The 26,393-nt window shown below is 38.9% G+C and overlaps 1 protein-coding gene and 1 long non-coding RNA gene across 7 annotated transcripts; one reads left to right on the top strand and one right to left on the bottom strand.

Moving 5' to 3' along the window:
- Nucleotides 1–373: 373 nt before the first annotated feature.
- On the bottom strand, nucleotides 374–11,450 carry glra2 (glycine receptor, alpha 2). 6 transcript variants are annotated; one of them, XM_044216221.1, is made up of 9 exons: nucleotides 10,958–11,450; nucleotides 10,422–10,543; nucleotides 8,079–8,146; nucleotides 6,119–6,342; nucleotides 4,645–4,727; nucleotides 4,408–4,545; nucleotides 4,078–4,292; nucleotides 2,881–3,030; nucleotides 374–2,105 (listed from the first exon to the last, which is right to left on the bottom strand). In XM_044216221.1, the coding sequence occupies exons 1-9, from the start codon at nucleotides 11,041–11,043 to the stop codon at nucleotides 1,824–1,826; spliced, it is 1,368 nt and encodes a 455-aa protein (XP_044072156.1). In that variant the 5' UTR covers nucleotides 11,044–11,450; the 3' UTR covers nucleotides 374–1,823. The 6 variants fall into 6 exon arrangements, with proteins under 6 accessions (XP_044072156.1, XP_044072157.1, XP_044072155.1 ...); XM_044216222.1 differs by lacking the exon at nucleotides 8,079–8,146 and adding an exon at nucleotides 7,943–8,010 and having other exon boundaries at nucleotides 10,454–10,543; nucleotides 11,109–11,450; XM_044216220.1 differs by lacking the exon at nucleotides 8,079–8,146 and adding an exon at nucleotides 7,943–8,010 and having other exon boundaries at nucleotides 10,958–11,449.
- LOC122885314 lies at nucleotides 11,394–15,920 on the top strand. The gene is made up of 2 exons (XR_006380089.1): nucleotides 11,394–11,528; nucleotides 11,988–15,920. It is a non-coding gene; the product is annotated as an uncharacterized LOC122885314 (long non-coding RNA).
- Nucleotides 15,921–26,393: the final 10,473 nt, after the last annotated feature.

Raw genomic sequence — 26,393 nt, 5'->3', positions numbered from 1 at the left:
AACTGGTAGGTAAGCCCCAGTCGATGGAATCGCAACACTAGAGTGTGAAGTCCATTATCATGCATTAATGGAAACCCACTGTCAGATCATATCTGTGTCACCCCAGGCCACCCAGCGATCCATGGTGTGTGTCATCACCCTGCCATAAGTCAGGATGAGGTGAGGAGAAGAGACTGTGTTTGTCGTTTTCTTTGATTTGATCTGCAATCCGGCGCAAAAAGCATTTTCATGTATTTGTGCCTTATTTTGTCTTCTTTTTCCTTCATTTCTTATATGAGAAGAAAGCAATATAGAGTGTAATCCAATCAACAAATGCATGAAAATAAAAACAAAGCCAAGTCTTCTACCTTACACATGACAGGAGAAGTGGAAATACAGTAAATATGGTGGTGCACAGTCAATTTTATTGATGTACAGGCCAGTAAATAACCTTTTTCAGGAATAGCATTCAAGAAAGGAGTTCTTCACCACAGTATATCAAGAGTGCAAGGACCATTAGCTGCTCTGTACCATGTATGTTGCAGATCTGTCCTTTACTGTTGAATCCATCTACAAACATACGTCACCATCCAGCAATGGACACGCCAAGTGAAGGGTCCACAGCATAGGTTGAAGAAGTATACAGAAAGATATATTTTTAAATAAACATAACCTTTCCTCCATTACAATAAATATTTCATCAGACTAAATCTACAAAAACATAGTCTCAAACTCTAAAACCATATCTAAGATACCTGGAGTATTTACCTGGAATATAAATGAATTCATGTGGATATGACAACATTGAGTAATGCAGTGTATGTTCACAGTCTGTAGGCTTACCTATACACTTGCTCAAAACTTACCATTTTACTTTTATGAACCTAGCCTTTGAAATATATGACAGTTTGTTTAATAAATTATTTTAGAATTAAAAGGAAAATTTGAGACTTTTATAACATCTGAATAAACTTACATTGATTTTAAGTGACATCAGTTGTCCATGAATATGATTTATAATACACATACAAACAACAAGAAATACCTTTGGATGTCTGGCCACAGGTAGAAAAGCTCAAACGGTGCATTGGCTCTGATAGACCACTAAACAAGAGGAGATGCTTGAAAAAACAGAGAAGCACAGCACTTCATCTCACCAGATCTTTGATATCTAAGGCCTCAGGTAGTTCATAAAAATGCAGTATCCAATTCCCGATTCCAGATTTTCATCTCCTTTGTTCGCGCTCATGCCTGAAATGTATGCTTCTGCCTAATGTCTGGAGGATGCATCAGTATGTGCTTTCTGCCTGTTTAATTTAGAAGTTTGCTGCTGTATTTTGTATAAACTGAGAGGAAGTATCATGACAATAGTACCATATAAAACAGTCCTAAACATCCTTGATAAGAAATACCCTTTTTGCAATCACAAAAAGTCTTCGAGGGTCTGGCTAAGCTATCTTACAGTTACAAATCCATGGAATGTTAATTTGTTCCTTGGTTGTACAGATGCCAAGGCAGAATTGATTTAAAACAAATTTGGTCCGTCTTCTCCAGCATGTTACTACGCCTTGAGTTAAAACCATTTTTCCAGATTTGTCAGGAAATGTTATGCAGCAGTACAACAACAACAAAAAAGCATCTGTGTCTCAAGAGCTGTTCACGTTATCAGAACATGAGCATTACTGTTTGATGCATGAACATTATACATTATTCCTGAAAGAACACCACCATCATCACCATGATGCCTCTCAATGCACAGCCACCCATCTCATCTCACTGTGCTTTCCAAGCATTTCTCAATCTGAGAAATGAAAAATAAATGTTGTTTGTCAGGGGTAAAGCCTTTACTTTTGGTGGATGTCCTCATACCTGATGATCTTGTAGGTAACCCAGTAGAAGACGTTGAAAATGAGGAACGCCAGAGGAAAGGCAGCCCTGGAAATAGTGTCTATCCTCTTGGCTCTATCCACAAACTTCTTCCTCATGGTATCTATGTCCTTGGGGACTGATGGTTGAGGGTTCGGCGCTGGAGCAGCGTTCTTAACAGCTGAGCCATCCTTCGTTGGCAGACACTGACTCATATTGTAGCCAGCAAAATTAAAGCGGCCTTCACGCATATCATCATCCTGAAAAAACACATGCACATGTGGACAGAATGAACTTAATTGGTCTTTTTCAAAAGACTGCAGCTCAAAATGTATGCTTTACTTCTTAATGGCCACTGTCTCAGTGTTGCTGTAGCACAGGGAACTTACATGAACATTAATCATGAGATATTACAAACACTTAGTCCCCATTATTTACAGATTCAGGCAAATAATGATAATGTTACACTACTTCAATATTCCAACAAGAGTCTACAGCCATGCTAGCAGCTCTTTGAGGCTGAAGTTAGCCACAGCGGTGTTTAGAGCTAAAAGCTAGCATCAACATGCTAACATGCTCACAATGACAATGCTAACGTGGTAATGTTTAGCAGATATCATTTTTATTCTGTACACATATCTATTGCATGTCTGTCAATCCTGGGAGAGGGATCCTCCACTGTTGCACTTCCTGAGGTTTCTTCTGTTTTTTTGGGGGGGGGCTATATAAATAAAATTGACTTGACTTATCCTCAGGATGGCAATCCATCCAATAGATATTGATTTCACTGAAAAACACAAAGGTCAACCTCATGGTGGCGAGGGGATTGCCAAAGTTATTAGGATTCATCCCCTGGGTACCATGTGTCTGTACAAAATTTAATGGCAATCCATCCAGTAGTTGCTGAGATATTTCAGTCTGGACCAAAGTGGTGCGGCTGACCGATCGACATTGCCACACCTAGAGCCCCACTACTAGTGTGGCTAAAATGTTTGATAACCAAACAGCAACCTTGTAAAAACTTTGAGAGCCTACCTTGTGATTCCTTCTTTGTCTTCGCCTCAGGCGAAGGAACTCTTTCTGTTGCCTGGAGACAAAATTAACCCCAGCATATTCTAGCAATGCAGCAAATACAAAGAGCAGACACACAGCCATCCAGATATCAATGGCTTTCACGTAAGAGACCTGGGAGAAAAAACAGATTTCCTTTGTTAGATCCTCCAAGGTGACAGCATCAGCTAACAGTTCAAATACAGTATGAATTTGTGCTTTGACTTGAAATATTGGTAGATATTTTTCACATTTCTGTATTCATTTTGAGTCCTAGATCTGTTAGATCTACGCAGTAATCTGCAGTTGCAGTTTTTTTCTCCCTTTATCTTGCTCATTATGTCAGTTAACTGGGACTTCTAAATAACTGTAATTATAGGTAATGTTTGCTAACAAGTGTATCAGAGCTGTCAGTAATATCAGTGATTACAGTGGGAAATAATTGCCCAATTAATTAGCAATAATAAGAGAACTGTAGTATTAATTTGAACCTTTAGCACTGGTTTGATCTGTTTCTTTTGAGAAAGTGAGGACGAAGCTGAAAGCCTTTACTGCTCCTCAGTGCGACCACCTAACTTCACGACAGCTGATTAATATGTGGAGAAAACAACTCAGCTTTTTGAGGGCACTCTAGGCATATTGAGTTTTTGTTTACTTGAATCGAGGCTTTCAAAGGCTTCTCTTTAAATATTTATCACGTGTCTTTTATGTGAGAATCTCTGACGTGGCCGAGGCCTTCGGTGCTCATATGCAGACTGATGCATAGAGAGTGATTGATCATCAAGATCTGACTCTCACTGCCTGTAGTGCCCCTCACAATATGTGCATGGCAATTTATTCTGATTGACAATAAGCTACCACAGACTACCACTGCTGTCTGTAATGTACACATGTTTTAGATAACAACGTCTTCATTGCTGTAACAAAAATGTTGAATTCTGTGAATTAAACCAATTAGGTTAAAAGAGCTGCCCAGTTATGGTTTAATCAACTCTGAAATGAGGTGTTTCTTATTCCCTGGAGTAATACAGCGGCTTTTTCTTCAGTCAGCAGTGAACTATCCTTTCATTCATTTAATTCATTGCTGGTTCCATCCAGCAAAAGTGTGTCATGTTTCGAAATTGCGCAACATATTAGACCTGCAAATTTAGAACGTATGCTGCTGAGAAAACTAAAGTTTACCTTTGGAAGAGAAGCTCTGGAGCCGGAGCTTTGGGTCGTCATTGTAAGCACAGTGGTGATGCCAAGTGCCACTCTGGCAGGAGCAGCATCCATATTGATCCAAAAAGACACCCATGAGAGGATGACAATGAGGAGGGAAGGAATGTACATCTGGATCAGGTAGTATCCCATCTGTCGCTCCAGATGAAATTTAACTTCTATACAGGTGAATTTACCTGCAAGAAAAACAAATGCAATTGGCTACCAAACCAGCAGAAGTGTTAGCTGCGTAAAATATTAACAGCAAATGGTTGTGTGTGTGTGTGTGTGTGTGTGTGTGTGTCCTCTGACCGGTGTTGTAGTGTTTTGTACAGTAACCCAGCTCTTTCTCTTCCCTCATAATGAATTGAGGCAGCGTGAGCCCGTCTGACACCTGCACTGCACCGTTCTCCAGCCACTCGAAGATCAAGTCATTCATGGTGTAGCCAACTAGAGTAAGAAAAGAATAAATGAATCAAATTTCTGATACACAGTGGATACTCACTTTGGAAAGTGCAGCGACAAAACTAAGATAAAGTCAATGCTTACAACTTTCCAGTTGCATCGTACAAGTTTGGACATCCATCGGAAAGTTCTTCAGGTCCATTGGGCAGGACAGAATGAGAGTCAACCTATGATGCAAGAAAAAGTGAACGGACTACACCAATGAACATATGTTATTTGATTTTGAAAGAAATATATTTATTAAACCTTGAACCAGTGGGTCGACACATGAAGTGAAATAAATTAGCTTAAAAAATTAAATTACAGTTGATACTCTTTTTTTTTTTTTTTGGTAATCTCTGTATTGTGTGCTTCTTTCTCCTGTCTGACATATCATGTAGGATTCCCTTCAGCAGGTTCCTATCACACTTTCATTACTGCAACTTATTGTCTCTGTGATGCATTGTGGTCCGCAGTCCTCTCTGTCATTTCTCTCATGAATGGAGAGAGTGGCTGACCACCTTTCATCTCTCCTGTTGACCCAGTCTGCCTCCACACCTGAGCACCGCTCAGCCTTGAGCTGGTCTCTAAATGGACTCAAAATGATCTGCTTATATCGCATCATTGCAGAGAAAACTGAATACTGTGTGTGACTGAGTTTGTATTGAAATGAAATGAAACAGATTTTAATATCTTGTACTGAGTTTTGCTCAAATGCTGGGCTGATAGGCATTTAAAATGTCATCCATTCTGACTGGGTTGCATGTTTCAGAATCTTCCGCAATGCTTTCATGGAGTACAAAAATTCTGCATGCAGACAGACCAACTTGAAGAAGGATTCTCATTTTTTTATCTTTGGATTCTCAACAATGCCCCTGAGATTAGCTTGCCCTCTTGCAATCAGTGTTCCTTTATTAAAAAGCTACCTTGCACACGGGGATGTAGTTCAGTGAATTATGCCATTTCAAAGGAGTGATCATAATGAGATAACATTCATTTAAAACTATTTCTTTTAGATTGACTGGTCTTTGATGTCTGAGAGGAAATGTGAGAAAAGCAATAAGTGAACATGTCCTGGGGACAGAGCTTTTGGTTCTCTGCAGTATCCTTTTTCACTCAGCACAGATTACTACCTCAAATAGATTAGTTCAGATTCTACAGACCTACAATGCCAAACAGTGTAAACTAGGGCTGAAACTAGCATTTATTTCTGATTATTTTCTCTTTTAATCACTTGGCTTGTGGACCGCCAACAGTGAAAAATGGCCATCACAATTCCCAGAGCCCATGGTGATGTCTTGATGTCTGATCTGGTTTTGCCTGGCTAACAGTCCTAAGCCTTTTTCAGTTTACTATCATAGAAGACAAAGAAAACCGGAGTATATTTACATTTGAAAAGCTAGAACTTTTTTTTTTTTTTAACCGATTAACCGATTATCGAAACAGTAGCAGATTAATTTAATTTAATCAACTCGATCGAATAATCGACTGAACGGTTCAGCTCTGGTGTAAACCTCCACCTTTATTTATTGAGGCATTTTTAATTCTCCTGTTTATCACAACATGCCCAACACTTCACCTGATACTATAAAGGACAGTCCCATCCTTGAAGATCCGCAGCAGCTTGTTGTCTGTGGTGACATCATGAAAGTTGGCTCCTTTCTCATTGGCAAAGAAGAGGTCGGGCTTCCATATGGAGTCCAACATGGACGGGTCCAGGTCGAGGGAGGAATCTGGGTATTTACTATACGCCAGCCGAGGGTCATTCCACTTCTGCCGCAGGAAGATGTTCACTCTGTAATCCTGCAGAGATGACAAGCGGCTTTGCATATTTTGAAGTGCAGTGATTGGGGTTATGAGGAAGCATGCCAGTCGTCATCGGTATCGGTTTGTAATATTATATATCCTCCTTTTGACAAGGTAAATAGGAAAATTGCATTGGTAACCTTTGTAATTATTCTAATGCACACAAAATGCATCTATCATAGATAAAATAATAAGAAATAGCAAGCAAGCTCCTATACCAAATATTAAGAGGTCAAACACCTATATGTTCACATGTATTCTTGAGTGGTAGAATGTAACTAAGTACATTTACTCAAGTACTGTACTTAAGTACAGTTCTGAGGTATTTGAACTTTGTGTTTCCATTTTATATACTTAATACTTCTAGTTCAACATTAAAATGCTGTTTACTCATTAATGCATATATAATAGCAATACAATCATTAATATATACAATAATGCTCTGGAAGGGGCCATTCTGCATAATGAGTACATTTACTTTTGATACTTGAAGTGCATTTTGCTGCTGTTACATCCATATTGTCACACTCAATTACAACTGTTACAAAGCATACAAAGCATTCTCAAAAACAGTCCTGTGATATAAATAACAACATATGACAAATAAAATCAAATAAAAATGGGAAAAAGGAATTTCAATGCACATTTGGCAACATCTATATCATCCAGCAATACTCTCATCTTGGTGCCTATGTAATCTTAAATGCCATACATGTGTTCACATGACCAGGTTGATGATTGTCTATTGTTGCAAGATGCATTTCCAAAACACTGACCTCATAATAACTTTTCTTATAAATCATAATTATGTGAGAGCCATTATAGAAGCTCCTGATGGATTTATAAGATGTGGTGGCTGATGTGGAAAACTCTGACAGTGCAGTTAGTAGTAAACTGAGTGCCACAAAGCTCAGTTGCTCAGAGTAATTGATATGTCATGATGATGATGAGAGACCCTCATGTTGTTTGACATTTCATCAGCATATTGGCGGTTCCAAATATTTGCATGTGTGTCTAAAGCTGTGTAATTCCCTGGCAATCTTATGAGCTCCAGCTCCTGCGGAAATTAACATCCTTCATTCATGATCTAAGTAGTTATTATCACTCATTATGAAGCCTTTGATCATGATGAGTTTCAATGCAGCCTCACAGGTTTTATATTTTTACCCCTTAGGCAGTAGGATGCCTTCACACATCACATATTGTAGATCAGCTTGTTTGTAAGCCCCAGCCCCACCCCCACAGTTATTGGCTGCACTTAAAGTGCCTTGCTGGTTGGGATTTATTGTATTAATCATTAAACCTTTACTAACATGTGGATAAGGGGCATCATGGGAGAAGAAACCAATACTTATTTGATAGCCAGAGAACAGATTTCTCATTTATAATGTCTGTGTGCCTCATGGACCCGCCAATAGACTCTTTGATGGCAAAAACAATGTCTTTTTGTGAATACTAGACACCGCAATGCTAAATGTTTTTTTTGTTTTTTTTTAAAGGTAGATTAGGTAGGTAAAAAAAAACAGGATGATTCAGTCTTAACTCCTGAGCAGGAGTCAGGGCTTTAGAACATGTCCAAGCACAACGCTGAACTCACCATTGTAGTTTCTGCTATAGAACCAAAGCTGTTGATAAATATGTTGCAGGTAACATTAACTGGTGGACCTGCAGGTTGAGGGATAGATAACACATTGACACATTGTTGAATCAGCCAAAATTCCAGAGGAACTCACCATAGTTGTCTCTGTGACAGAGCCGAAACTGTTGATAAAAATATTGCATGTAACGTTTACAGGGGGACCTGTGAAATGGGATGACAATGACATGACAGGAGAAAGCCTTAAACCATATCATATCAGGACGACTGGAGCGGTGAAGATGTTATACCAACAAGCACTATTTGTCTTTTTTATTATTTTATAGGAGCTCCAGGAGTGGATGGTGACATATTGCATGCTTTGTTAAACCAGACACAAAAGATCACATAAAACATGAGAGGACCCATGTTTGGCTTTTGTTGAGACTGAGATGATGTTTCCAAAATTTTGCGGAATGTTGTTAAAATGGAATTATATTCAAACTAAATATGATCATCGGTAACGACATCAAGCTGTGTCAGCTCGTTATGATCTTTATAAATTATGTAATGATCTCTTATGTGGTGATCTTTTGTGGTTAAAACATTTTTTCTACATCCTGTCTTTACAAATTCAGCAGAGGATACATGCACACACAGACAAATGCATGCACACACACACACACAAATGGTCATTTAGAGCTGCAACGATTAGCTGGATAATCGATCAGTCGATCGACAGAAAATGAATCGGCAACTATTTTGATAATCGATTAACTTTAAGTAATTTTTAAGACAAAAATGCCAAAGAATATCACTGGTTCCAACTTCTAAAATGTGAATGTTTTCTCGATCTTCTATGATATTAAACGAAATATCTTTGGATTTTGGATTGTTGGTCAGAAAAAACATCTGAATATGTCAGATTGAGTTTTGGAAATTGTGATGAACATTTTGTACTAAATGACTAATCAATATATTGAGAAAGTAATCCACCGATTATTTGATCAGTTGCAGCCCTAAAGTAATTTGTTAGTTCCAGTATCAAGTCAGAGCATTTTCTATCCAATACTGTGAGTAAAAGTAACCAGCATGCTCTAATAAGTAGTGTCATTTTTACTCCACAGAGTGTCCTGAACTGAAATCTCTTTGCGAGGCTTGGCAAGTTATGCTATTTAAAGTCACAGCAAATCTTTTTCTCTATCTGATAAGTGGAGATGTAAGCCCTTCCCAGTGCCCTTCCCCTGTGCTTTCCTCATCAATATTGCATGGCACTTGGTATTAATATTTGCCTCCGTTTGTCGTCAGGTAGCTACATTTAACAGCAGAAGCAGAAAAATAAAGCAGTATCCCCTCACAACAAACTGAGTAGGAAATCTAGGTCAGCCTTCAGAAATACAGTTCAACACTCTCTTCAAAGTATGACTAGCAGGTTCGCAACCAAAATCATCTGTTTACATCGCAGTGGGTTCATGCAAAAGTGTTTGTTTTCTAGCTATAAGATGCTGGATTGTGTACAAGACATGGGACTTTATCTGCCCTAAAATAAAGAGAAAATACAAATGTAACCAGCAACATTTGAAACATGCTTCATGCCTTTTAATCCATGTGTGCTCATCCTCTCTTTACAGCTAGAAACAGTTGATTTCGATTCATCCCTCCCCTGAAAATGCCAGTCGGTGTTAAACAGGCTGTCCTCCTCCCATCTTAAGTCCATTTCAGTAATTTTGTCAACATTTTCCCTTTTCTCCCAGATGGAGAGGAAAGATCTGGGCCATGTGTTTCTGAATCCTGCTGATCAATCCCTGTGCCACACTGTCTGGCTGCTTCAAAAACTGGAATCCCCAAACCCCAACAAATCCCAGCCCACCTGACCCAGCCTGGAGTGGGCCTGAGCCCCAGCAGGCCAGCCTCTCCTCACTCAGCTCCGTTCCAGTGACAGATGCTGTGTCTGTCCCCAGCATCACAGCAACAACAACAGAGGAAGTCAGTAGCCTGCAGCCTTGCCACGGGGGCACCATCCATCATTTGTCTTGTCATGGTGGCATCCCTGTCTGCAACTGTGACTGTGATATTTACAAGCTTTTTTTGTTTTCTTTCCAAATTATTACTTAATGGAGATGTGGATTCTATCTGACTCGATTTTACAAAATGAAAACAAGCGTGCAATGTTACAATGTGGGGTTAATTTATGATTTAATTCAAGCCAGGACAACCCTGTTACTGTCAACTGAAGTGACTGATTGTTCTTATCAAAGGACTGGCAGCACAGTCCTTAGATAACAGTGAATAGATCTCCAGATAAGTAATAATGTGAAAGCCTGGTGTGTTTACAGTTACAGTGTAAGTGTTTAGGGGGGATGAATACTGTATTCTGCATGCGAAAATACTCCATGTACATCACACGTGGACAAAAGGTGGTGTTTCTGTGGTTTTGGGGTAAGGTAAGACTCGATGTGAAGTGAGGATTTCTAAAAGACAAAGACAGTGATAAACAAACCTTTAAAATTTGGTCTTATTCGTGCATCATACCCGGACGTGCGACCCATGAGTGAGTCCAGAAAGTCTGATGGAGACATGTTGGAGGATGATCTGGAATCGTGCTCCTTGGCATCCACAACTCTGGAACACACACACACATACACACACAGTGCGAAAAATCACTTTATCAGACAGAAGTCGCGGCTGAAAACCAGGATTTAAACCTTATCTGTCACCTAGCAGCTGTCTGGGAGTGATGGGCAAGCATAGGAAAACTAGAAAATGCGTTAAAGTGCACGACGCGCAAGACGAATCTTGTGTGATTTCGATGTCTTGGGCATCTCCTGTTAACGAGAAAGAGCTCTATTTCGGTCACACTCAAGCAATTACCAACTTAGTCTGGGCAGAAAAAAGTCACTGCCCATTTAATATTGTTTCTTTAATTAAGTTTAAAATGACTGAAATAAATGGTCTAATTTTCCAAACTTCAGAGAGCAGAAATAATTTGTTTTAAATCTATAAAATCAAATATGTTTGCTAAACAAATTGGCCTACCTGAAGTTGTTTGTCTCCATGAAATATGTAAATAAAGCTGCCAAAACCTTAATAAAGAAGCGATTCATTCCTGGTGGTTTTCCCATGTGCTCACTTTTTTATTTCTTCCATATGTTTACATTGGTCAAACACATAATCCAAATAGGAGTACCGCTTTCTTCCTGACCAAGTCGTGGGCGTTTGGATGTTCTTGTGTCACACAAAAATACAGGAGACATTCCTCAACGCAGCCACAGATCATAGTTTAGTTTCATGAAACTCTGACTCCCAAAAGCAGATTTCTCGAAGCGGAGGTGTGAAGAAACATCAGTCCTGTGGACAGACGCCGAGAAGGTGAAACTCCAGAACGCGTCGAGCTGGAAGCTTTCTGCTTTGGCGTTGGCTCAGATCTAAAAGCTCGCCTTGTGGAGACAAACCCCTTGGCCTGTGTTGATACGTATGAAGTGAAATCTTTCGCAGGTGGAGGACCGTCCTCTGTTGAGGAATGGGAGTGGAACGCCTTTTCTCATATCAGCACTTGGACAGCTCCCGGTCCCGTTACGCGCAAGCGCAAGACTTAAAAGTGGCGAACGTGAGTTGGTTTTCAATAAGTCTAATAAACAAGGGAGGTAATCATCCTAAACACATTCAAACATTGTCTTCAGCGTCTGTTACATAATGAAAGGTGTCAGTTTTAAACGGTACAGCTTTTGTCTCATGACGGTGCGCGTAAACTGCGCATCAGGATCAGCTGGCTTTAGGAATGTTTCATGATTTCATGTTTTCCAGTGGTGTCATTAAGTACAAGACATTATATGGATAATGTCTAATGTCTAAAGTCTACATCCTGTAGTGAAAATGTGACCTGAAGCCTACACTTGTAATGACGTACAATCGCAATTATTCAGGGATGCAATTCAGCTGAAATCAGACAAAAACAGATATATACTGTGGGTGTATAACATAAGATTGACTGGGTTACTCTGACATCATTCTTGGCTTTATTTTTACGCAATGTGCTTTTTGTTTGTTCCCTTCCTTGTCCGTTTAGAGCAACCTACATCCTCACAGAGATATGAAAAGTGTAAACAAAGGACGCTACAGCGAGAAGCCGCTGGGAGAGTATTTGGTACCCCGGTTGCCCTGGAAACAGATTTCAGAGGCACATCACTGGAAATGCTGAAAGGTTGGCCTCCCAGAGCGAGACGGAAGAGAGCTGACTGACAGACACAGACGGAGACGGCAGGAAATATACTATAGGCTGGCTGAAACCCAACGGTGGAGGAACAGGGATTTCGTAGGCCACCACACAGATTTAGTAGTTATTATTCAATATATATGTGTACATAAGCTCTTGGTATTGATACAGATGCTTCATGGGAACCTGGCAGTGTGAGGATGTGAGTGGGCTGTGAGGCTTTCATGGACCACAGGCCTGAATGACTCATTCCACATGAACACACAGGCATGTGCTGTGGAGGAAACAGCTAAACTTAGTGAGAAGAGAGGAAAAAAAAGGTATTTCATTCACATCAAGCCAACCACACAGGCATGGTGTTGTGAGATTACTCTCAGCACATCACATGCCTCAATGCCTTGACATGCTCGGGGCCATATTACACTTTAGTCTGACACTTGGTTACTGACCAGTTTCCAGATCATCTTGGCCTGTCTCAGCCTCAGGACGAGTCATCCTGTTCTCCTCCTCTTTTAATGCTGAAGTCCAAATTGCAAGTGTCACATTGTATCTCGTGGTTGGGAATGTATGGCTTCCTCTGGTGTGGGGATTTAACATTAGTGTGTTATCAGAGGTCTTGTGCATGGCTTGTTCTACAGCATGTTTGACTGCATAGCTACTGAATGCCTTGTATGAATTATTAACAGGCACATGTAATGTTTATCCACATTGTTGTTTTTACTAACAAAGGGAAATAAACAAACTTAGCTTTGTCTTGCAAGTGTCATGATGTGCAGCACATCGTCCAGATTTATGTGGATGACTCTAATGTCATTGTGCCTGATCCAAGGCAAAAATTCCATCTAAAAAAATCTGATATTTTTTGACCTTGCTTTAATGAATACATTTCTTACTGGTTAAGAGCCAAAATTCTCTTTGCACTCGAGTCATTTATTTCCCATCTCTGAGACAGCTGCAGTTTGCTTGTCTGTGTAATGACAACCAATCGGAGCTTCAATTGGCCATTAGTTTCCATAAGGAAGGACTTAGGGCCAGGTGGGTCACATAATTAAAGGAGAACAAGTCAAATCTGCGTGTCATTAAGCGGAGAGAGAGAGATGTAGTGCTCCTCTTTCTCTGTGAAAGGAGAGAATAAAACTGAACAATCCTTTAGACTAGGACTGTCACAGCCATTAAAATTAAAGGCTCAAGACAGGCGAAGGTGCTATTTTAAAGCTGCCCACACACACAACAAAGATTGGTCGCTGCCTGTTATTCTGCGGGGAATTAAGGGTTTTACATCATCTTGTTTATTGTGTTGTCTAAAAAAATTTGCAGCACAGTTTATAACTGTAAAATGAATTCAAAAGGTTTCCTCTTTTGTAATCTCTCTGTTATAATATGACACCCCATCAGTTTAGCCTACTGTACTCTTTGCATCAGTATTTGTACACGTTTTTTTTAAGAAGGTTGAACCAGTAACCAGCTGGACCCTCCATGTAGTCTGCGTAGGCTGTTGTCATTGATCCCCCCCCCACACACACTCCAATAACTGAGGAGTTGTGGACTGACTGGAGAGCTCACCTGGAAACAACAAGCAGGCTTTACCACCCTGATGCTCATGTGCACTGGACTGGAGACAATTGAGAGCTGCAGAGTATCTATTGCTCCATCGATTCCTTGTATCTTTATCCCGCTTAATGACTTTTTCGCTCTATAATTCAACTCATGGAGCTGATCAGGGCCTAGCAGGGATACAGAGAAGTAACTTGTGGTGGGAGCTATTTTGATGAGGCAACGCAACATGCCGGAGGAAGAGTGCAAAGGATTTAATGAGTGGATTCTTGAAGAAAAGGAAGGATTTGTGAATTCTCTCGTCCCACAACACCCAACCCACTTATCATAATCTCTCTGTCATAGCAAAATGAAGCTATTTTGAGGCCTATGTGGCGCACAAGAGAATGATAAACATGTTTAGATTATACACACATACTGGCTGCAACGCAGACACATGGACAAATGGTTAAAAAACTCCTCTCTAGATATAGTACAGGAGCTATAGAGTCATGTGAACCTCGGGTGAATGAACAGCCTAAATGCTGAGGATGCTGCTCCTTAGGTCATGTTATCCCTCAGGCCAAGTGAAGAGAGCAATGCTGGTCTTCACTAAGACTCATCTGTCAATCACAGCTTCCCTTCATCAGTGGGAGCAACCTGACAGCCACAGAGCCTTTCTCCATCACTGAGCACTGAAAACCCGCTGATCCCCAGTCTAGACCCCCGTACACGCTCCACAGTCACTCTGTCTCTGCACACCCAAACAGCTGAATAAAATGCCACAGTGCTTTTTACAGGATGTACACATCATATCGAACACTTAAGACTGTGTTCAGCTTGCTAAGCAATTACTCTTCAAGCAACGGCGAATCCATCATGTTTTCGCTCAGATCTGCATGTCAGGATGTCTCCCCTGAGTTCCAGTTTCTGTGCAGTCACCCAAACCCTAAACAGCACACATACACATACTTTTCCCTGGCCAATGTCTGGTCCATGTTGACACTGGCTCACCATTTATTTATTTCTAGCTCCCAGGCTTGTCTCACTGAGCGTTGTCACTGGAGTTGTGCAGCTGTCAAAGTGATGCAAGAATAGATTGAAGATTGAATGCAGTTTCAATTGCTGAACTGGTTTACATCACTTTTTTCCTTTCAGTGGAGCTTAGATGTATGTTATGGGACCAATTACTCCATGAGAGGGCCACTGGCAGAGCGGCAGTGCTTGTTCCCTGGCTGTTTTAGATATTTATGGGGAAACTAATCTCTTATACACAGAGTCTTGTGTCGAATATTAATGTGTGTTGATATTCCACCCTAATGTGACAATTTTGAAATGGAAAAAATTCCTGTGGCAGGAAATACTGTTAAATGTAGCTGGTTGCAACATGTCACCAGGTCAAACAGGGGACGTTATGATTGTTGTCATATAGAGGAGCATGTGCAGGTATACAGTTAAAGGCTCGCTGTTAGAATACATGATGTGCTTGCACAAACATGGCTTCATAAAAGTGACTAGCATGCAGCCTGTCAAATGGAAGAACACATTAAAGATGACTGACTGTCACACTCAAAATGAATCCAGTTCTATAGAAGTGAGCAGCATACTGTACTTGGGAGGGTTATCTATGTTGTTTTCTGTCGGTAAAGCATTACATCTTTAGCTTGTGAGCTGAGCTGCTGTGTGTTATCCTGAAGTAAAGGATCGCTGGCAGCTCACAGAAACTCTGTTCTCTATTATCAAGTATCAGTGTCTCCTTGAATTGACACTTGCCATGTCTCTTCCCCTCCTCATCATGTTTGTCTTTCTAGCTGTCAGAAAGTAAGGTTTACTATATTCACAGCTGTGCCACAACTGTATTTACTTACATTTTCTTTCACAACTGAAATAGTTTTTGATCATGAATCTGACTAGTTTCTAGCACGTCTATTGTTTTATCTTGAGTTAATCATTATATGCCTCCCAAACTCTGACTACCTCAAAATGGCATGTTTTGGTTTTTTGTTTTTTCAGAATTCAGCGATAGCATTTCTCATGAATATTTTCTGTGTCATTCACAGGGATAGGTGCTATAATGTGACTAGCACTTTCACGTCACTTCACTTTATAGCTCACACCTTGAATGAATTAATTGTAAATGAAAGCTTGGATTTTTAGAAAACGCATCAGAGGCTTCTTGAATGTAATGTTAAAAATGTACAAATGAAACAAGATTTCCAAAGTACCACAATAAAATCAAATAAAATCCTTGAACTGATGGTGGAATTTGTACAATTTCAATGGGACAAGGAAAATGATGGTGTTTTGAAACATACAGAGTCATGCTGACTTACATCATATTCCAATATACCACTATGGACTGACTTTACAAAGAATGTACAAGATACTGAAGGCTTCTTTATGATGAGTTCTTTGCATCATCCATATATCACTTCAGTATATCTTCATCTCCTCCTTTGTGATGGTGTACTTCATGAAAAGATGTGAGATACAGTATAAAACATATAACCAGTGCCATTAAAGTTTATAGTGCCTTATAAAACAGATGGTTCTGTTGCCACTCACTGAAGATGCTAGGATAGACATTACAGCTATGTGTCTTCTACCAATAGCAAACCTTAAATATCTTATTCCAAAATGCCACATCTATTTCGAAATAAAATGCTATGCTACTGCTTTCTAATACATCATAAAGTGTTCATAGGTTTTAACTAATGGCTTTATTAATGATTAATATATCATTAACTAAAATCCAAAAAAACATTTTCAACCCAAACGTTTTTCTTATTAATGGTTCATAACTGATGTACAAAGTGTAAATTATTCATTAACAATTGTTGAAGCTATTAGTTACAAATGATTAACTATTAATAAAGGGTGTCTTGTGGTACTAATGTGATTAATGTAAAATGCTCAAAAACAATAAAAAAAACAAACAGGTTATGTCCTTTTGGATGTTGCTAATGTTTAACCAAAAGTCAATAATTAGCTACTAGTTTGGAGTTATCAAGAGAGAGTATGTTCTGATGCACTCACTTCATCATAGTGTCACATAGTTGACAGCAAAATGGTGCAGATCTCATTTTGGAATAAAAGTCTTTGGTTCTAGCTGGGTGGTGGGCACGATGTGGAGCTGTCAGATCATCCAGTGATGAGAGATGGTCTGAGGAGATACCTGACAGCTTCCAGGTCTTATATGTGTCTTTGGAACAGTTCTGCTTTCATTAAGTCAAAGGTTGACTGAAATCACTCTCTGACGAGTTAGTGATCCGAACTTATAAATAATTTAACAAGAACCATCACTGCCTTTTCCAGAAACAATATTCTTTCATTTACCAGTTCTGCTTTGTAACAAATTAAATGTTCACTCTATTCATAAAAAAACAAAGAAAAGTAAAACCGGGTCACAAATTTATGTATTCAGCAGAAGTTTAATTAGCTACAGAGCACACTAATGAATCTCATTACCAAATAACACTCAAAAGGAAACAAAAGAAATCTGTGCCATCAAGATCATATGCTGTGTAAGATCAGAATCAAAAGTTCTATAAAAAAAGTTCCTTCACACTGATCACATTGAAATGATTAAACAAGATATCAGAGCTTTGCTGAAAACCAACTTTTCCCAGTGATAGTAAAATCCTACTTTAAACTTGATGAATGCAAAGTTATTTCCTCCAAGCTGATTGCCATGGGAACAGTGCTGTAACTGTCTCCTCCAGCTAAGACAGCTGATAATTGGCTTCTTCAAAAGACATCTTATAGCATTCACAGTGTGAGAAAAAAAACTATAATAATATAGTACATAGAATTAGATACAATACAAGAGATAATGACTAGATAAGTGTGGATAAAAGTGGTTTGTTTATGTGTGCTGTCTTTCATCTTATGAAAAAGCTAATTTGCTTTTCCACTATTTGGACTTCACACTGAGCATAGATTGCCACAAGGTCAACCTCAATTTCTAATTTGCCTCTATCTAAATTGTACTCATCAGCTAACATATTCAGCACCTCTCCAGAGCAGCCAGCTTATTAAGAGTGGTTGGAAGAAAAAAGAGACATACAGAGAGAAGAGGGGGAAAGAGAGACGGGGGGAGGGAGATATTTTTAATTCACTATTTTCTCAAAGCTTTAAATAATCACTAGGACTAAAATAGGCAAAGCCAAACAATTAGTCACCTTAAGAACATTTTAGACACTGAATTTGTTTTAACAGTGTATAAAGAACACATGCAATGGTTTATATGTATGCATTTAAATTTAGCTTGTTACAGTGTCAATCATTGTCATTGTCCGTCACATCTTTGCACTGCTTTCACTAGTCTGGCACCGTTATCACTTTGGAACCATTTTTAGAACACTGTGGGGCAGTAAACACAGTTTCCATGGAAACATCACCGAGACACACATTGATAAGCGGATTGGAGCAGCTGTATTTCTCTGATGACGAATGAAACCTCAAAAGCTGAGAGGGTTTCAGCTGGCGAACACAATTAAACGCTGCCAATATATTCGGGAAAAGGGATGCACATAAGCAGAGGAATCTGTTTGATTTCTCATTATGAGGCAGATAACAAACGACTCTTATCTGGTTTTGCCAAAAGCACCTTTTGGTTCTGCCTGCCAGCCAGCCAGCCAGCCAGTGGGTCTGCTTCTGTGTGTGAGAGCAGCCGCAAATGGGCAACAATTTCCAATTAGATTTTACTTTACAAATGGATATATTGATCCGGTGCAGCTTTTCTCATCAAGCTGGAGAGAAACAATCAGGCACAGTTTAATTTAGCATCAGTCAATAGTCTTAAACAGATGAAGAAGAAGACATGGAAAGGTCAGACATGTTTAAAAATAATAAGCCAAAAACTACATTATGAATGATTTTAAACAAACATGAAACTGAATTTCTAGCATAAATAATTTGTCTTCTTTGCTCACTTTGTTTGAAGATACTCTACAGAACAGAGCGTACAATATTGTTCTGTAGCAGGCACTAAGAGTAATATTTGCATATTCATAGTTTCTGGATTTTTCAATGAGGGAGAATAAGAACATGTATTTTTCAGCATTTTTAACAAGGTAATTGAACTTATTTGTGGAAAAACCATATTAGTCACAAAATAATTATCTAAGTATGGTACTCTTATTGTCCAGGAGCCTATCTTTACACTGCGTGTCCCAAGTCTTATTATGGAGTCAAGGATTATGGGCTGAGACTCAGCTGTTGGGAGGACACGCAGAGAGAACAACTTGATCACAGTGTAACTTATGGTGTATTGAGAGATAGTTTGCCTGAGAGCAGCACATCTCCCCTCTGTGGCTTTTCGTGGTCCGAAAAGGGCTTCACAGAAAGTACGAGTGCACTGACCTAAAAAACTGTCTTTTTCACCCACAAAGCTTTGAGGAATGGACAGCTTCATCAACAGCAGGTTGATTCGTGGACTATAAAGGAACCAGATGGTGAAATACCACAACAACCATTAACTGCCCAATGTTAGGTAATGTAGTGAAATTAGGCAAATTGGTGCGCAGGTACAGTTTTTATTTAACACAGACTCGTATTGTCTGAGAAGCTTTGCTAAAACACACACACACATACACACCTCAGAAGTTTACATTTCTCATTCTGTTGCTTTACTGAGTGTGGATCAATGTGGGTCAGTGATGAACTCGTTCCCCACTGGCAGTCTGATGGGTCTGTTTTCTAATGAAACAGGGCCTCCAGAGAAAATAATGACACTCTCTTGAGCTCTGTCAGTAAGTAGAGCCCATGTTCCTCTCTCTTTGTGCAGTGGGTGCTATGAGTAGAAAATACACCAATATCTAATGATACACAGGTGCAAACATCCTGAAAAACCATTTTATGCTGCAAAAGAAACAGGGCGGCAGGGAGCATGAGAAGTAAAATGAGATGATTTGCTCTTTGGAAAGTCCGTGTCCTAAATTGCCATATCTAAAGCAAAGAAATGTGGGTCAAAATGGTCCAATGTGCCAAATACTAAAATCAGTGCAGAGTTCAAAAGCAGTGAGCCACTGGTAAAATAATTGAAAATGGAAATGAATGCCTGCTATTACCAGGTCAGCAAAAGACAATCTACCATTATGTTCACAATCTAAAAGCTCAATTTCCCTTGATACAGAGGAGCTGCAGGCAAGAATGCATGGACAGCAACATCAACACATAAACAGCATTTTATAGCAAAATTGCAGAGCATGTAGATCATGTTAAGGCACATGCTGACAAAATGATTTAATGTGATCATAAAGAAGAAGAAGTGCTTTCTAATGTAATAGGTTTGTCTATGTCACACTGACATAGCCTATGTTGCGAACCCTGTCAGTTCTCACCATATTCACCTCATTTGCTTCTTCCAAACAAATAATAAGAACTGTGACCACCAGGGACGGCATGTAGATACAATCCATTTGGTAAGTAAGTAATTACTTGAAACAATGCAAGGAGCTAACAATCTGTGGTGTATTAATGTGCGACTTAGAGTACTAATGGCTTCTCCGAGAATCGCGTCCTGTGTGTTGAAGTAAGTAGCTTACTGTTATGAACATTTCTGTAAAAAATAATGTTCTAACTTTACTGTCATGTTGTACTTTTGAATTAACAATAATTATTTGAAATGTTACAGAGCCATATGTTAGCAAATCTGTGAGGCTGTAATTAGGCACAATGGTGCTTTGAGCTAAATGCTAACATCAGTATGCTAACATGCTGATGTTAAGCAGGTATAACATTTTCAAAGTTCAGCATCTTAGTTTAGCGTGACATTTGCAATTCTTTTAAAACTTTTTTTTACTGATTTTCTGGGGATATTATTTAATATTATTTGACCATTTTTTTCCCCAGATATTTTTTTCTGATATTTTACAAATATTAATCAAAATATCCATCAAAAATATCAGCAAAATCTCCCAAAAATATTAGGAAAATATCAGACAGAATTTATTAAAATATCTAACAAATATCAGTAAAATATCCAAGAAAATATTGGTAAAATATCTGAAAATTATTAGTAATATATCTGACAAAAATTTGAATTAAATGCTATCATAGCAAGTTTTTTTGTTTTTGTTTTTTTTACTGTTTCTACTAATTGACTCCTTGTACCTTGGATTTATATTTTTTTAAATGTAAATCTTCAGAGTTCAAAAAGAACAGAGATGTAAAGTACACATGTATGCACACACAAGACTACGTGCTTTCTTTCAGACTCAGGGGAGTCAGCAGGAGAGCAGCTGCTTGGAGGTGATACCATTCAAATAACATAAATCGCCTGTCATCCAATGAGTTGATAATTTCCCTCAGGTAAACTCAGGCGCATTACTTTCTTAATCTGTCAAGTAACATAACAGGAGTTCTCTGGAGAAATTTGACTGTCAACATTTGTGATAGGAAGAAAAATCACATTAATGCCATTTGTTAATTGAAACTGCCTACTAATCTGCTGACAAACGGACAGTATAGGCTGTATGAGCCATTTGTACATGCAGCCGTCTACTTCTATCAAGGCAGAGCCAAACCAACTAATGAGTGAGACTGTTCTGTGAATGTTTGGGTTGAATACAGATGAGTGATTTCTGTCTGAAGGAACATTATCTTTTGATTAATTTGCAAATAAAATATTTCAGTCAAACTTAGTTTTATTTGTTCCACAGGTTTAACTCTTATTAGTGCTTTTCCTCTGGTGTACTGCATTGTTATGGAAAAAAAATTCTGAGTCACTGAGTGATAACAAATGTCACAACCCTATTGAAATAACAGTGGCCTTGATATAAAAAGCACAACATCACTGGACAAAACATATAATCAAATCACAGAACACAGCCATATTTAGATAGCTGGATAGAGCATTTTATCAATCCCAATGGGAAATTGCAGCGTTACAGCAGCCAAGTCACACATGAATCACAAAACAAACAACACAAGAACACACAAAGAGGTTATTAACAAAAGTGAATAATAATTGAACTAATAACTGAACTACAACTGAAAACAAGGACCATACTCAACGATCGTGCTGAGTAATAACCATATATAAGGTTAATGCAAGTTTAGTAGAAACTGTACAGTATTATTATTATTATTATTTCAAAAAGCAAAATGATTTCAGGAAAAACAACAGCATTTAAGAAAGCACATTATTCGAATGCCATGTTAGAAATAAAAGGCCTGGTTTTGAGAATAGGTGACACAAACACTATGTTCCAGTTCCAACAAAACAGCAAAAACATTCTCCAGTTTAAAACTCTTCATACAATCAACATAACGGTATCTAAAAACAAAATGCTGCGAAAAGACAAACAAACTTCTTTTCATACCTGCGATTATTTTAGTGGCGATTACAAGATTGTAATTAAAATGAACAAAATATGTTAGAGAATCTGTTTACTGTTCCGTACCTTGCCTGTCATTTACATCAGAACATGATCAGATTTTCTGTAATACTATAATCTTCCTGGTCAAACATCTTGGATAAAACAGCTTTTTATGAACTATTTCACCCTGGCATGACTGCAGTGATGCCATCACAGATCAAGTCCGTGACCTCAGTGAGCGTTCGTGGACATTCAATTCGTGTTTGTAAACATTCCATCATCATGCTGAATTCCTTTCTTTCAGAAATGGAGACTATTTTTTGATATTCTTGGATAGGCTTAGGAATGGGAGACTCTCCTGAAGGTGCTGCACTACAGTCTGAAACTATAACAAAATTTGGAAACACCTCCATACATCTCCTCAAAGGCCTTTTTACGGCAGACATGTTGACTTGTCATAGTAGGAAAAGCACAGTTGTTACTAATAACTCTGTTGTATTGAAGTGTCTCACTAAGCCATGACAGTTTGACAGTGAGTCAACATGCACAATACCAGGACCCTGAAATTGAAGCAGCTAAATGGAATTCAGCCATCATTATTTTTATCATTAACACCTGTGCTTTTCCTGCTGTGACTTAATGCTGTTCGCAGAATCAAAGATTTTGTACCTCTGCATATTCTCACATAGTGAATGAGCCAATGGAGCATATGGAGATATATCGACATTGGCTATCAAGACTGAGACTTTTGTGAGCAGAAGAATCTAAGGTGAAATCTGCACTCAGTCTCTGCACTTGAGTAACCATGCAACCAGCAAACCATGCGTTCCTGTGAAAAGAGCTCCAAATCATGAAATGTTAAGTGAATGCATTTGGAGGTTTATGCTGTGTTAGAACACAGCTGGCAGAAGTGCATCTGAACAATTTACAAAATAGTTTTTTTTTTCAGTGTTTTTGTACTTTGCACCTTGGGGCCACCATAACATAATTCACTAGATGGCAGCAAAGTATAGACTAGTGTTAAGGCTGTTGTCCATGTTGCCATCAGTTCCTGTAACAATAAAAACAAAAATGTACTCCTACGCCACACTTATCAGTGAAAAAGTTTCAAACAACATGTAAAATGTAGCCTAAAACACAACCTTGATCTGCTAGAAAGAATCATTTAGCCTGCTGTAATGTGGTCCCTGCCCATGGCCACTGCCGCCAGCCAACAAATGATGGGAGTGGTGGAGGAATTCAGCAGTAGTTTACATCAGTATTAGGGCAATGTTTGCTTGTATCCAATCAAGATTAACTAACTCTGATCCTGTATCCATTTCAACTTCCTTCCTGTCGTATTTCTGCTATCCCCTTGTTTTACATATACAGGAACATTATAACATTCAACACACAGCGGATGGTTTCTTCATGATGCATCCTGTGTACCGTGGAGAGTAACAGAGTTGCAGTGACCCAATTATCTCTAGAGGCAGAGTCACGAGGGTGTGCATAGCTGCTCTTTGTTTTTCCATTCCCAGAGTCTGTCTGTTGAGTCCTCCAAATCTGGCCACTCCCAACTCTTTTCACTCTTAACACCACCAGAAATCAAGGGCAGCAGATGCAACACAATTTGCAGCGCTGTTACACCGCAGCTGGACTCAGTTTTTGCATTCCATTTCGTGCATGTCCAGCCACAGGGATCTAATGGTAACATAAGTATTTTTTTTAATTATCTCTTTGAGGAGATAACTATCCTTAATGTCATGTCCTGCCCAGCCCCCAGCTGTGTGTGGAGCTGTTTCGTGACTGCCCTCTGCCTGGGGCCTCAGGGGCGATAAATTACATGAGCTCAGCGCTGCTTACATGTTCATCACTCCCCTTGACCTGCTGGAGTCGTTCACCACTGTCTGTTTTGACTCATAAGCACTCGTGATGTTTGCAGAACCTCCAGCAGAGACTGACAAACCTACAAAACCTTTCCAAGACATGACGTTTATTTTGGTAAACTCACTTTAAATGCACTCAGCAGAAAAACATTTGATAAAAGATTCAAACACAAAGATACTTTGTCCCTAAGTGGCATATGTTTTCAACTTGTAAGCAGGATTTAGTTTTATAGGCGAGTTGAATGGATTAAACTCTTTTGATAGCCTTTTGTGGGTAGTGGTGTGTTTCCTCTGTATTTTTCCCTGAGAAGGTAATGAAACATTATTTTCCACTTCTTCTCAAACACTAAACCAGATGTTCATTCCACACTAAACCTCATATGTTGTTCACTTCACTACAAGGTCAAAGTCTCAGAAACAGTTGTATTTGATTTTACATATAATTACAATATGTGTGGTAGTTATTTACATTCTCCCTCGTTTTCTATTGAGCTGTTTGCTTACGTTCAAATGAACAATATTCAGTAGCTTTTGAGAAGGTGAGAATTTTCTTAAACCACTGAGGAGCAATTAACCCCTTCAACTTATATTAAAACATGAAAGTCAGCAATGTTGGAGATACACAGTTTTCACCTGGCAGTGTAAATGTGATAATCCATCAATTGCATCCACTCTTGAGCAATAAAATGACACAATGTTTCTGTGACAAAGAATAAAGACACAAAAAGCCCAAAGATGTATAGCCTATATAAGAATATTTTATCCATGTTTCCTGAACCATGGCAAATGATGTCTGTATATAATGTGCGTCCACAGATTTAGCCACAAAACATTTGAGCTGGAAGGAGTTTGTCTGAACTAACCTTATTGAGTCTTTTCAGTAAACGTGTGCTGACGCATTTCTTAACATCTGTTTACACTAAGAAAGGTATCTGGAAAAAGTGAAGTAATCAATTGAATTAGCTTCAGCACACATTCAATACTGGACTTCGTGTCTCCCGAAAAAGGGATATTTTGTAATGCGTTGTGTTATTTTGAAACTAGAAGCTCTTTCAGGTGATTTCTGTTATGCAGCATTATGAGCCGACACATTAAAGAACGCTTGGCAGGCCAGAATTGTCCAACCAGGTCGTGTAATATTCGATCTAATGCCAACTTCACTCTGAGTACGCTTTAAACTGCCTCTCATTTTGAGCCCATTCACGGTGTCTGCCATTTTCCCAGTGGTTTGTAACCATGGTGGCTGTTGTGTTTAGTACAGCTCTTCAACAGCTTTTCTTTATTTGCAATTAGACGCTGCAGGATTACCTCAATTTGCCTCTACTGCCTGCCGTCATCCCAGTTTCACTGTGCTCATTCTTAATTACGAACATAGCATTAATTAGAACAGAAAAAAATGCTTCAAGAAATGTTCTGTCTTCAGCTGTAACCCCTTATATTCCTCTTTCAGTAGAAAAACACTTAAGAAAGACAGTATTACTGTGTCTGAGACTTTGCCCATGTGAGACAGGCCTATCTGAGATATTAGTTTGCACCAATCAAACACTCAATAAATCAGTGGGCTTACAGCTCTAAACAGCTTTGTCCAGAGCCTGATTCAGAGCTAGACAGCAAAACCTGTTAAGTGCCCAATTTTATTCACAAATTGTTTCCAGAATGTCATTAAAATGGACATTTGCAGTGTTTTTATTTCACCTATTAATTACTAATATACTAGATGGCATTGTAATTATAAAAAGTGTGTTAAGGTGATAAAGCTTTAATTGTGAGAAACACACAAACCAGCTGCTCACCTATATATCCATACCACAACCACAGCCTTTGATGTATTTGCTCTTTGCTAAGTCTGAATCACAATTTCAAAAAAAGACATTTAACAAAATAATGAATATCCTGAAAAGCACTGAAGGTTTTCTGCAGAATACAGCATCCATATGTATGGCCATATGTATTGTGTAATGTCAGATAAAAAGGCTTTGTGAGATGTGTTTTGTTTTGCCATGGTCCACCCTAATAACAGTTGTATGCCTGCTGTCTGCCAGCTGCTGTGCCTGCTGTAACAGCCAGCACAGTGCTGGAATGTTCCCATGCAGATCCTCTATTCACACACACTGACATGCAGCTCATGTACACGGACAGAAAGAAAGTCAAAAAGCACAGCAGACAACTCCTGGGACCTCCAGTTTTTGGAGATGCAGATTTCTAAGAACAGTCGCATGCTATATCAGACAAATGTATTCTGTATGGTACACCTGCTTACTGTATGTGGTTCACGACACATACGGTAAATAATTTAAAAATGATTGGACACTTGCAGACAGTACTGGAATTGAATGATAAAATGAGCTTCGAAAGAATACTGATAAAAATACGTTGAATATAAGTGATCAAATATACTTCTCCACTCACAGATTAGGCCATTATATGTTTGGAGAGCACATTTGCAGGAATTGCAGATCTGTATCATTGGGAATCCACACAAGCAGATTTACAGATGGAAGAAACAGTTATTGAAAAAGAAAACATGACTTGCT

The sequence above is a fragment of the Siniperca chuatsi genome, linkage group LG12, assembly GCF_020085105.1.
Source record: "Siniperca chuatsi isolate FFG_IHB_CAS linkage group LG12, ASM2008510v1, whole genome shotgun sequence".
Lineage (NCBI taxonomy): Eukaryota > Metazoa > Chordata > Actinopteri > Centrarchiformes > Sinipercidae > Siniperca > Siniperca chuatsi.
This window is presented reverse-complemented; position numbering and strand designations above follow the sequence as displayed.

Excerpts from the sequence above, each read along its gene's own strand:
- glra2 (XM_044216221.1), bottom strand. The coding sequence starts at position 11,043 with ATGGGAAAACCACCAGGAATGAATCGCTTCTTTATTAAGGTTTTGGCA. Across the intron at positions 8,147-10,421 it reads AATAAGACCAAATTTTAAAG|GTCCCCCTGTAAACGTTACA; the intron begins GTTTGTTTATCA and ends CCCATTTCACAG. Across the intron at positions 2,106-2,880 it reads GACAAAGAAGGAATCACAAG|GATGATGATATGCGTGAAGG; the intron begins GTAGGCTCTCAA and ends GTGTTTTTTCAG.